The sequence below is a fragment of the Stegostoma tigrinum genome, chromosome 23, assembly GCF_030684315.1.
Source record: "Stegostoma tigrinum isolate sSteTig4 chromosome 23, sSteTig4.hap1, whole genome shotgun sequence".
Classification (NCBI taxonomy): domain Eukaryota; kingdom Metazoa; phylum Chordata; class Chondrichthyes; order Orectolobiformes; family Stegostomatidae; genus Stegostoma; species Stegostoma tigrinum.
In genome coordinates, this window is record NC_081376.1 from 32,230,619 (window position 1) to 32,244,020 (window position 13,402).

Genomic DNA, 13,402 nt, shown 5'->3' on the forward strand with positions numbered 1-13,402 from the left:
GTTGTCCTCTTCCTTTGTTCAGCCCTGATGCAATCAACAAAAGAAACTAAGCTGTCAAAGCTCAATTGCTGTTACCCCTGCATTGCTCTAGACCTGTTGCTTGGAATGTAATATAAGAAATCTGCTAACTCGTGCAAGATTCTGCATGCAGCAGTATGGTGACCAGTGAATTTTTTTTTTGAATGATTTTGGCTGAGAAATATTGACAGGTACGCTTAGACTGGCCATGTTTTTCTGCAACATAGTGCCACGTGATCTTTTACGTTCAAGACAGCAAATTATTCCTTAGTTTAATGTTTCATCCAAGAGACAGCAGCTCCACATGCTTGCTCTGGGGCTATCGGTCTGAAGTTTGAGTGCAATTATCAGTTGCAAAATTCTACACGGGCTCAGTGGTTAGCACTGCAGCCTCCCAGCACCAGGGACCCGGGTTCAATTCCAGTTTCAAGTAACTGTCGGTGCGGAGTTTGCACCTTCTCCCCGTGTTTGCATGGGTTTCCTCCACGTGCTCTGGTTTCCTCCCACAGTGCAAAGATGTGCAGGCTAGATGGATTTTGTGTTAAATTGCCTGTAGTGTTCAGGGGTGTATGGGTTATAGGGGCATGGAGCTGGGTGGGATGCTCCAAGGGGCAGTGTGGACTTGTTGGGCCAAAGGGCCTGTTTCCACACTAGGGAATCTAATGTAATTGGACTTGAACCCACTACCTTCTGATTTGGGGTGAACAGCCATCTGCTGACCCAATGCTAACACAAGTTTCAAAGGTGTTTGAAAGCACAATGCAAGAAATAATCAGTGGGTTTGTCAAGACTCTATCTGAATGACCTTGCATCAAAATTGACAAGTCATTATCCTGAAAACTAATGATTTTTGTGCACCACCAGCACCGATGTTACCAGGCCTTTTTAAATATTTATAGAATTTTGTTTTTAATTTGATTCCCAATACATTCAGTGCTTTGCTTTTGCGTGGAGGTGTTTGGTTTGAACTCCTAAGGACTCCTGCCACATAGTTGTTTTTCAGTTTACAGCATAGAAGCCAGGTTACTATCTTCTCACAGGAGAACCAGACAGCTCTTTTCCCAAGGTACACTCACTATCTGCTTTTGAAGCACACTGTAAAGAGGGCTGATTGTGGAATACCTCAGCTGGTGAATTGGTAGATAATACTGTCTGACCTAGGAAAGAGTAGAGCAGAACCTTTCACCCTGGATGGATTCTGTTCCATTATTTAGGACTTTGAAATTGGTTCAGCATCTCTGGCTCAGGCAGATTTGCAGTCAGTCACATAGTAGGAAAATGCTTACACCATAGAAGGGGAGGCCTTTTGGCTTATGTTGTTTTCTCAGGCCTTCTAAAGGAACTGTCTTTCGGGTTTGGGATTTTGGACTTGTTTGCGTAATGTCCAACTTCCATTAATGTGTGTTAACGTTTTGTGTTGATATCTTTTCAATCTTGTCTTTCAGACATGCTCAGTCTCTGGCAGCATTGCAGGCTTATTCCCACTGGCTGGCTCAGTTTTACAGTGAAGTTCAACGGCAAAATCCTGAGCAGTTTGTGTCGCTCATTTCTACTGCCATGGAGGCTACTGCTCCCCTTATTAGTTCAAAGGTATGTTGGCATCTTTGCTGGGAGGTAAAATGATAGTTTAGAGACATTTCATTTGTTTACATGGCAAAAGTTCTTCAGCTTGGATGCATGCAGCTAATTCCAGGGGCTTCTGTATGTTGTATGGAAGATGAGATCCTGAAGCGTAACTAGCTGATAGTCTGAGTGTTTTTGAATCTCCATCTGCTCTGTAAGCAAGTAATGATCTTGTATGGTTTTAAGTCATCTTATAAAGAAAGGTTGCTGGACTTAAAACATTAACTGTGCTTTCTTTCTTGAACAGTCTGCTGCCAGACCTACTGAGTTTTAAGTTTTTGTTAATCTTATTAAACTTAAGCTATACTTTTATACACAAATATAAAGTCATTGACACAATATGCAATGGCCAGGTTTTTTGGATGAGGAGGGAATATAGTCAGTGGAAAAAAGAGCTCTGCATCATATGTCCAGACCCCACATGTAGAATAAGCTGTTCACAATGCTTTTGATTCCTGTGCATGTTGACACAATGTTTTTGCAAAATAATGGTTAGTCTTCACTGGTAGCTTGACCTTGGGTCTTTCCTTTTCCTTTGATTTGGAATTTTTAGTGACTATCGTTTTCCTGTTCTTTTAATTGAATGGACTGTGTACTTGGTAAAGGCAAGGACAGATGTTATTGCACCTGGCTCCTGAACATGCCCATTTACATTTTACTCATGATCTCTGTTAACTTGCAAGTAAGCTCTGTATATGTCTTCCCTTTTTTGGTTTTCAAGTACTGTCCATTTATCCATTTCAGTTGAAAATAACGTGTCCCTTGTAGTATAGTACACTGCTTTCACCACTTCACAGCTGCATACTTTGCTGATGGGTATGCATTTAATGTCTACCCAAGAGTGTGTGAAGTGATTGTTGGTATGTATGATCCATGCATCAAGAAGTTGCAGGTTAGTATTTATGATGGCATTTAGTGTGTGTATGTACCTAGTTTCACTACAAAAACACAAAACATCACAGGTGCCCGACTGTACCAGTAAGTTGCTTGGTTCGAACCTGGTATCTTTTGTAAGCACCTAATGTTCCTCCTATGAATGTTGTGTTGCACAGTGTATGATTTTTGTTTTCCAACATTTTGAGTTGATTTTGAATTTGTGGCCAACAAATTTTGTGTATCTGAAGGTGTTTAATGATTTAACTTGTTTGTATCTTGTAATCATTGTGATGTCATTTGAAAAGCCATCTTGTGTTTTGGAGGTTAATGATTTTTGTTCACACTGGGAGAGCAAAGATGAATGGTTGTGCCTTTAGGTTCCAGTTTGGAGACATTTTTCCTTTGAGGAATTGCCCATAGATTGGAAAATAGCTTTTTAGTTTGTTTGGGCAGCTCTGTAGGCTCTTACCTGAAGCTGAATACGTAAAGAAGTTGCATTTGAGAAAGGGAGAACATAGTTTAGCATTGTTAAAAACGGATTACTTCTTGAAAGGAGTTTAGTTTAAGTTCCAGACCAGAAGTCTATGATTAAAATTCAGGAAAGGTTATGTGAAGCTGAGGAAGTCCAAGTTCAGTTTTGAGAAATCAAGGAAGAGGCTATCAGATTTTTGCCATCAGGAGTAGATGTTACTGGGCCAGTCCCTCTTGTAGAGAAGGGATTTCTCTCTGGTGTTGTGACATGCTGTTGGGATTAGTAAGATTATATTTTTCCTGTGTTTTGGAATCTTGAACCATGTTCTATGTATGTAGTTTATTTTAGTTTAATTTTTCACTTAATATTGAGTAATTTACTCCCTCTTTACTGTTGAAAAACAAATGTGCAACATTGTGTTTGTTTTGGTGGGAGACCGCCTTGCTAAAACCAAAAGTCTTTTCAGCCAGACTTCAGTCTGGGGTCTGACTTAGCTAGCAATAACATCAGTTAGTATCACATCAATTTGTTTACTTTGTATTTCTGGTGTCCTGCACAATTCAGCATCTTCTGTAAATTCTAACCCTGAGATTGCCATGTTAAAGCTTATGGGGTGATTGATTTCCAGCCTATCTGTCATTAACAGAATTTTCCCCACAGGTGCCAGAGAAACTCTTGCTCTCAGCGTGCCATTTGTTGCTGTCACTAGCCACCACAGTGCGTCCTGTTTTTCTGGTTAGAATCCAAGCAGTGCAGAAAATCTTTGATAGGATTTCAGATGGCTCTGCTCGACAGCTCCCTCAGGAGGTAAATTAAGAGTACATCAAACTGATTTTTTAAAAAATGAATTTCCAGTTTGTATCTCTAAAAGCACTGAAGTAGGCCATTCAAATATTATCTTTGAGAAATATTCACAGCTGGCAGCACAACTGTTTGGTGAAGCCAGCAGAATATAACGTTTGTGCCATCCTGAATGCGTGATCGGAAAAGTCTCTCTTGATGGCCTTGCCACTGCCGAGATGGTGTTTGTTTTATTTTGTAATGCTGCTGTTGGGCTGAAAAAACAAATGTTGATCCCACATGTATTATGAATGACTTCAGTATTGAGGAGAGCTGCTGCCTTTTAAGTCTTGAGGAACTTGCCTCGTGACTGCAGCATTATGGTTAAATAATGCTGATCTGTAACTACCAGTAAATTATGCTGAGCAGTACAATTAAGGGGGTAATAATTCAATGTTGAGTAATGCTTGATGCATGTAGTGTGAGCAGTATGTAGACTAGATTAGACTCTCTACATTGTGGAAACAAGCCCTTCGGCCCAACAAGTCCACACCACCCCTTGAAACATCGCACCCAGACCCATGCCCCTCTAACCCCCACACCCCTGAACACTACAGGCAATTTAGCACGGTCAGTCCACCTAGTCTGCACATCTTTGGACTGTGGGAGGAAACCGGAGCACCGGAGGAAACCCGCACAGACACTGAGAATGTACAAACTCCACGCAGTCGCCCGAGGCTGGAATCGAACCCAGGTCCCTGGTGTTGTGAGGCTGCAGTGCTAACCACTGGGCCGCTGTGCCGCCACTCTCCATGTGCTCTGTAAGCAAGTAATGATCTTGTATGGTTTTAAGTCATCTTATAAAGAAGGGTTGTGGACCTAAAACATTAACTGTGCTTTCTTTCCATGAACTGAAAAGTCTGCTGCCAGACCTGGTTAGTATGGTCGTAAAGTGATCAATCCTAGGTGGGGGAGAAAGAGGGTTCTCAGATACCCCTCAATGGATGAGCAAAGATTGTGTTCTGAAGCAAAGTCCTATCAGACCCTAAACAATAACTCTGTACCTCAATAAATGCTGCCAGGCCTGTTAAGTATCTCCAGTGGGTTTTTTTAATTTAAGCATCTGCCGTTTTTAATATTAAATTTTGGCTGAACCCCTCACAGAAAAATCTACCTGGCAATACCACTGTACCTGCACTTGCAAAAAACTCACTAAAGTTGGGTCATCATCAGTAGAGGAGCTCTTACACTGGTCGCTGTCGTCCACCCCTTAAGGTTCTGAATCCTCTACCAAATTAAATGTTAATATTTTCCTGTCTTCTTTCTGTGGCTGTCATTCGACAAAGCCAACCATCAATAAATTGTGGTTATAAATTAGTTATAGGTGCTGAAACTTTACTGTAAGTATGATCAGAAATAATTCTCCTACTATTGGGTATGCTAATCACGAGTCTCAGGGTATGTTAGCAAAACTGGATTTAACTGGATTAATCTGGAGACGTGTCTCACCATGTCTAGACCCACCCAGTAGTGGGTCGATTCTAAATTGCTTTTTGTCTAGCTAGACAGTGCAGGGGTAATAAAGCAAACTGTTTACTCACATTCCTGTTTCTGATTCTGCTCCTGTATTTATAAATCAGAGCATCCCATACACCTTTTTGGCAGCCTTTTCAAATTCTCCTCCTACTCTCAGCTTTGCATGTAGACAAGAGGTCCCATGCCCTCTTCAAAAATGCAAGTTGTAGTGCAATTTGTATTTAGAGTGCCAAAACTGATTTTGGGGGAGGTGCTCTCAAACCTTGAGAGCTGCTTCATTAGCAGCTTTTGTTCAGGAAGTAAGAGTTGAATATTGGGCTGCATATTGAACTGCTTTAACTAAGTGATGTTCTCCTGCTAGGGCAAAGTGCTAGTGTGCAGGGCACTGTCCAACATGTTGCTCTTACCGTGGCCAAACCTTCCCGAGAGTGAACAGCAGTGGGCAGTCCGGTCCACCAATCACGCCAACCTCATTTCAACGCTCACCAGAGAATATCGACGACTCAAAGAAAACACAGGATTATCACAAGGCAAAGTGGGTCTAGGGAACAGTAAGTATTTACTTGTTGCATTTTGTTTTTAATTTCTGCCATGTACATTTGTTAGTAAATGACCACAGCAACAAGATGAACAGCACTGTTCTTTCACAGCATAGTGTGCCTAGCAGGATCTGAAGAACAGGAATAAAATGGTTACATTTAGATTTACTTTGGGAAAGCATGTTTGACTTTTCAAAGTCATTGAACAACAGGATGTGTCAACAAAGTTGAACTCCTGTTGGAAATTTGTTTGGAAATACTCTGCATCATCTCATCTTAGCCTGCCATTAATTTTGTCACAAATCCATAGATGAATTTAAATGATTTGATCTGTAAACATCCCCAACCTCAGATTATTGCCTATTGTTTTGTTTGTTTCCTTGTTTTCCTTTTTACAGATTGTATTTCTCTGAGTAAACTTTTAGCTTTTTGCACTTGCATCTCTCACCTAGCAATAACAGTGCTTTTATGTAAGAATGAATTCAGAGATGGTTAGAGCTCCTGATTCTCCAGTGCTGCAATGCACAAATTGCCTCTGTCCTGCTGGCCTCCAAACTGGCACATTAAAGACACTCAGCTGCTTTACTAAATAGAAATAATGACATTCTGAACATATACCTCTGCTAAAGCACCAGCCTGCAGTCAGCATCAAGTTCTTTATTCTATGCATGGTTTAAAAAGAAGTGGACATTTGAAGCTGTTTCTAGTCTATGAAGTTCCAGAATACTACTATTCCACATGAACTTTTTTGATTTTTATACTGTTTTTATTTTTAAGCAAAAGTCGTTGTCCAGGAAACACTGAGCATCCTGAGGTACATCGTGGAGAATATCTCCGGAGAAGTGACGAAATCTCGCCAGATCTGTTACCAGTCTCTGCAGGAGTCAGTGCAGGTCTCCCTGGCACTCTTCCCAGTCTTTATTCACCAACCTGGTAAGATACTTGGCTTGCAGTATAGTTTTGCTTTTGATCTCAAAAATATGAGCAATCTTATTAACTGGTTTACAGTGGTCATTAAAGGTTGCATTCATCTTTCTAATCTGTTTGACACAGCAGTAGTTAACTGATGTGGCCACCGGTATCCCAATGCACAGAAGCATTCTTGCTCTCACTATCACCAGCCCCCTGGCATAGGCTCCCATGGGGAAAATGTTAGAAAAATTAAAAATCCGAAGAAACTCTGCCCCTCTGACAAATCTGAAAAAGCCTAGTCCTTGACCAAAGCTATTTCATTTTCACTGCAGCAGTTCTGTAGAAGAGAATTCTATGCAGCCCACAACGCCAGGGAATGTAATGTGCAAGTTGCAGTGTTTTTGCTTCCTATAGTTGAGGCACAGGGTAAAATCAGTGGCTTTCTTGTAGCATGTCTGGCATAATGCCAGCATATTGCAGGTTTGTACTGTTATTCATTTGCACACCGTGAATACTTGGTGACGTGAGAGTTTCCAACAGAATCCTAATTTAAACAGTCAGTGGTCCACAAGAATCTTGTGGCACTCGGTTCACAATCGATTAAAAGTGATATGCATTTGTTTACCTTGTACAGCTTTAAGTAAAATCAGCAGTGTTCTTTCTTGACTGCAGCACAAGAATGGAGCAATAGTCTTAATTCTCACCTGGTGGCAAATGTGAGTCATTGGTGAGTAGTTTGTGGAGCAGAGTTGGGGCATGGTAGATTAGAAGAGAGATGCCATAGATGAGGGTGGGGTTAGAATCACGATGAATGAAGTGAGAAGGACCTGATCTCCTGGGAATGATGGTTAACTTGGAGATAGCTGAGAGACAGGTAAATGTGTGACCACCTCAGGGTTCTGGCTGACCCAGTTCTTCTGGGACTTCTGAGTTCACCGACCAATATTTCAATTACACTTACTGAGATTGCTCTCAGACTTTGCTTATAGTGGCGAGATCCAGCTGAGCCTGCAAGTTTGTTTATGCCCCACAGATTGGCAAGTTCAGCACTGGATTCTTATCAACATTGAATAGAATAAACAAAGATTTTTCTTCCTTAGCAAAGACATACTTCTATGTCTGAAATGCGTGCTAACTGTGGGGCTCTCATTACAATTAACAGTCTAAGTCAGCTATTCCCAAGAAGCAAACAGTCCATGCAGGAGAATAGGTTAGTAAATATAAATACATTTGCAAGTGAAATATTTTGAAAAATACTCTTGTCACCTTTGCTGTCAAGCCTTGTGTTAATGGTAATTTTATTGAGGCAGCAAAACTGGAGGAACTTAAATTTGAATCACCTCGGCAAAAAGAGATGGCAGTAGTGCACTGTTCTAGTTATGACGTCCAGAATGATGTTGACAACTCCTAGCAATTATTTCTTACTGGTTAAGAGTGTAAAGGCTTTGTAGTTAAGGTGAGTTTATGGCAATACTCAAAATATATGGATGGATTTACCCCCTCAGAGCATCAAATTGCCCAGGAAAATCACTTCATTTGCAAGCATTTAGAGACAGATTCTGTAAGCAGCTGCTCCTTCCAACAGTCTGCTTTTCCCACGCTCCAATCACAGACTCTTCCTTTGCTTAAGAGACAAGATTTGCAGTTGGAGGAGCAACAAGATCAGGAGATGAAAGCTGTGATTGATGCAAAATCTGACCCATCAGGTGACAAAGGGGTAGGAGTGCATTGCTTAAAATGGGACCCTAATGAGCATTGTCCCTGACGAGAGGTCTAAATCTTAAGCTGTAACAGGTACCTATAAGTTTATCTTCTATGAGGCATAGGAGCAGAAATCAGGCCATTTGGCCCATCGAGTCTGCTCTGCCATTCAGTTATGGCTGATGTTTCTCAACCCTATTCTCCCACCTTCTGTAACCTTTGATCCTCTTAACAATCAAGAACCTATCTATCTCCATCTTGAATTTATTTGATGACCTGGCTTCCACAACCTTCTGTGGTAATGAACTCCATAGATTCACCACTCTCTGACTAAAGACTTTTTCCTTCTTTCCATTCTAAAGGACCTTCCCTTTACTGTAAAGCAGTGCCCTCCAGGCCCTAGTCTGTCCTGTTAATGGAAATGTCTTCCCAACATCCACTGTATCTGAGCCTTTCAGTATTGTGTAAGTTTCAATTAGATACCCCCTCATCCTTCTAAACTCCTTGCAATATTGACCAAGTCTTCAAATGTTCCTCGTGCTGAGCTTTTCATTCCTGGGATCATTCTTGTAAATCTCCTGTGGACCTGGTCCAGGGCCACTATACCCTCCTTGAGATATAAGGCCCAAACTTGCTCTCCATATTCTAAATATGGTCTGAACAGAGCCTCCTAAAGCCGCAGACATACATCCTTGCTTTTATATTCTAGTTGGCTTGCAATAAATGCCAACATTACATTTCCCTTCCTAACTATCTTCTCAATATCCAGGTTAACCTTAGAATTCTGGACTGGGACTCCCAACTCACTTTGCACTTCTGAATTTTCTCCCCATTTAGTAAATAGTACATGCCTGCGTTCTACCAAAGTGCATGATTTCTCTCTTTCACACATTGTATTCCATCTGCCACTTCTTTGCCCACTCTCTCCTAACCTGTCCAAATCCTTCTGTAGCCTCCCCACTGCCTCAATACTATCTGTCCCTCCATCTATCTTTGTATCATCGGCAAACTTAGCCAGAATGCCCTCAGTTCCTTCTTCCTGGTGATTAATGTACAAAGTGAAAAGTTGTGATTCCAACACTGACTCTTGTGGAACTTCACTTGCTGCCGCCCTGAGAGAAATCCTTTTGTCCTCACTGTCTGCTTTCTGCCAGTATCCATGCGAGTACCTTGTCTGTAACACCATGGGCTCTAATCTTACTCAGCAACCTCCTGTACCACCTCATCTATTTGGACTTCCAGAAGTCCATTGATAACATTCACTGGCTGTCCTCTTTCTAATCTGCTTATTACTTCCTCAAAGAATTCTAACAGATTTGTCAGACATGACCTCCCCTTAATGAAGCCATGCTGACTTTGCCCTTTTTCCTGTGTACTTCCAGATATTCAGAAATCTTGTCCTTCACAATGGACTCAACTTACCAATGACCATGGTCAGGCTAGTTGGCCTGTAATTTCCTTCTTAAACAGGAGGTTTACATTAGCAAGTTTCCAGTCCTCTACCTGACTTGTGATTCCTGAAAGATCACTAACGTCTCCACTATCTGTTCCACTACCTCCTTCAGTCTGGGGTATAGTCCATCTTGTCCAGGTTATTTACCCACCTTTTTAGACCTTTGATTTTCTAGCACTTCTTGGTGATACCTGCCATACTCACTTCTGCCCTCTGACTCTTGAATTTTTGGGATGTTACCCATGTCTTCCACTGTGAAGACTGAAGCAAGGTATTTGTTCAGTTCCTCCATTTCTTTGTTACCCATTACTACTACTCCAGCATCATTTTCTAACAGCTCAATGTCCACTTATGTCTGTCTCTTTTTACCCTTTTAGATATCTAAATAAACTCCTGCAATCTTTTACTGGCTAGCTTACCATAATTTAATCTTCTCCTTCCTTGTTTTTTGGTTCTCTGGTCTTTACAGGCTTCCCAATCCCCTTGCTTCCAGTGGGATATGCAGTCCCTGACTTAGCTTGTCAGCCTTGGCTGACATTGTCTCCCTTTTTCCCCCCCTAGGGATGTGTTTTTTTTGTGCTGTCTCCTAAATTAGCCCCAGAAATTCCTGTCATTGCAGTTCTGTTGCCTTTACTGCTAGGCTTCTCTCCGGCCAGTTCTGGCCAGTTCCTCCCTCGGGCCTGCCCAATTCCAACTTCTTGCTCAAATTGCAGAATAAATTCGATCATATTATGGCCACTGCTTCCTAAGCATTCCATGACTTTAAGCCCCCTTCTCAAATTTGCCTCATTACAAATCACTAAATCCAGAATTGACTGATCCTTAGCAGGCTCCTCCACAAGCCACTCCAAAAAGCCATCTTGTAGATGTTCTACAGATTCCTTTTCTTGCAATCCACAACCAACCTGATTTTCCCAGTCAACATGCATATTGAGAGATAGTAGGAACTGCCGATGCTGGAGTCTGAGATAACAACAAGGTGTGGATCTGGAGGAACACATCAGGCCAGGCAACATCAGAGGAGTAGAAACCTGATGTTTCTGGTCTGGACCCTTCATCAGAAATGGGGATGGGGAAATGGCCTTGAAATAGAGAGGGGGAAGGCAATGATAGGTGGATAATGGAGGGATAGGTGGGAGAAAAGAGGTCCAGGTCAAGGAGGTGGAGATGAAGCTAGTAAAGATAAATGTAGGTAGGAAGTTGGGGTGGGCATTGGACAGTGAGGTGGGAGGAGCGGATTGGTGGGAGAGAAGACGACTGCGTGGGGAGGGAATGCTGGTCTTGGGATGAGGTCAAGGGTGGGGAGATTTTGAATCTAGTAAAGATTACAATGAGACCATTGGGTTGTAGGTTTCCAAGGTGGAATATGAGGTGCTGTTCCTCCAGTTTCTGGCTAACATCGATGTGGCCCTGGAGGAGGCCCAGGATGGACATGTTGTCCAGGGAGTTGAAGTGGTTCACGACTGGGAGGTGTCATTTGTCGTGAACTGAGCGTAGGCACTCCACAAAGTGGTCTCCGCATGCATATTGAAATCCCCCCCGTGATCACTGTAACTTTGCCTTTCTTACACCAACAGACAGTCTTGTGCCCCACATTCTGGCTACTGCTTGGAGGCCTGTATGTAATTCCCATTGATTTTTTTAACCTTTTGCAGTTCCTCAACTCTACTCGGAGATCCAATATCAGCTGACTCTTCATCGTTTCTTGCTATTGATTTTTAATTCCATTTCTTACCGATAAGGCATCCCTACCCACCTGCCTGTCTATTTTGATGGGATGTACACTCCTTGGATATTTGGCTCCCAGCCCTGATCCTCTTGCAGCCACGTCTCTGCCCACTACATCGTACATGCGGATTTCAAGCTCATTTATCTTACTGCATATACTGTGTGCGTTCAGATGCAACACCTTCAGTCCTGTATTGACCATCCCTCTTCTCAAGGTCATTTGTTTATCCAGTGTGCTTGAAGTCAGACCCCCAGTTCTTTCCAGAATGTAAAATAGGACAGTGTTTGGAGACTTGAACTTGCCCTTGGTTCTCCTTTTCATTTTCATTTCATTTTCATTTATACTTTTCTGAGCAGTTAAATCTACCCCTCCACATGATAACCTGCTGCTTTGTTTCCCATTAGCTGTTATACTACTTTCTGGTTTAAAGTCCTGTTGACCACCCTATTTACTTTCTTACATCAATCCCAGCTCAGTTCAGGTAGAGACCGTCCCAATGGTACAGATCCCTCCTGTTTCAAAATTGATGCCAGTGCCCCATGAAATCAAATCCCTCTTTACCACAGCACTCCTTTTAGCCACGTGTTTACTTCACTTTTATTCTTGTGTCCCTATGCCAATTTGCAAGTGGCTCGGATAATAATCCAGAGATGATGATCCTTGAGGTCCTGTTGTTTAATTTAGTTTCTAGTTCCTGATAATCCCCAAGTGGGTCGTCTTTGTTCACCTTGCCCATGTTTGTCCTGAAGTGGACCACAACAACTGGATCCTTCTTCGTCCCTTCCCCCAGTATTCTTTCACGCTGTTCAGATGTCCCTTTCCCTGGCACCGGCTAGGCAACGCATCATGTGGGACGCACTACCCTGTTACAAAGGATGCTATCTATTCCCTTTCATTACAGAATCCCCAACAATTTCCACTTGTCTCTTTTTGCTAGCTTCTGTCTCCATCCCCCATCTACCCACTCACCCAAGTAGCTTCTTGTACCACAGTGCTATGGTCAGCTGGCTAATCCTCTCTACAGTCCTATTTCTCATCCACACCAGGAACAAATGCCTCATATATCTGTTGGTCAAGGGCCAAGGCTCCTCGGTTCCTGATTACAGGATCCCTTTACCTGCTGCACTTGCAGTCACACACCCTGCTGTTCCTGATCACAGATGGCATTTGAGGTTCTTAATCTACCAGGAGTGACTGACTCCTAAAACATTATCCAGGTAACCCAACCCAACTGACCACCACCGCTCCCCCCCCCCCCCCCCAAAAAAAAAGTGCCACAGTGTACGAAGCTCACACTCCAGCTCACCAGTTCTGAGCCCGCATTCCTCCAGGAACCAACACTTCCTGGAATTGTGGTCACTGCAGTTTGCAGGGAGGTTGTACAGTACTTTAAATGATTGCAAGTCTCCTGTTTCAAACCTGTTAAGGATCAGTTCCCACCTCGGCCTTTAACTCGGGTCAGTAATGTGCACCAGAAGCTTTGTAAGAGGATTGTATTGGAGGAAGCAATGATGGCTGTACCTCACTGGGGTTGCGTGCTGAAAATTATTCCTGGAGTTGTCACAAAGTTAAAGACTTAATGAAGTATGTAAAGATCCTGAATTTACCTGGCTTTCAAACCCTGGTTAATAGAAAACATGAACTAGGCTTCTATATTGAAGAATCTATTCATTACAAGTTATTACTCTAGTTACAGGTAAACATTGATGGTTTGTAATACTACTGATTAAAACATTAATCCCTTAATTGCTCAAACAGGAAAA

General features: G+C 42.3%; 1 protein-coding gene across 2 annotated transcripts in view; it reads left to right on the top strand.

Annotated features, from left to right (window-relative positions):
* Positions 1-13,402, top strand: part of xpo6 (exportin 6) — a 105,572-nt gene that overhangs the window by 66,938 nt on the left and 25,232 nt on the right. For both annotated transcript variants that reach the window (XM_048551934.2, XM_048551933.2), the window contains exons 15-18: positions 1,464-1,608; positions 3,650-3,796; positions 5,667-5,856; positions 6,622-6,777. In XM_048551934.2, coding sequence (XP_048407891.2) covers positions 1,464-1,608; positions 3,650-3,796; positions 5,667-5,856; positions 6,622-6,777 — 638 coding nt within the window. The remainder of the gene's footprint in view (positions 1-1,463; positions 1,609-3,649; positions 3,797-5,666; positions 5,857-6,621; positions 6,778-13,402) is intronic.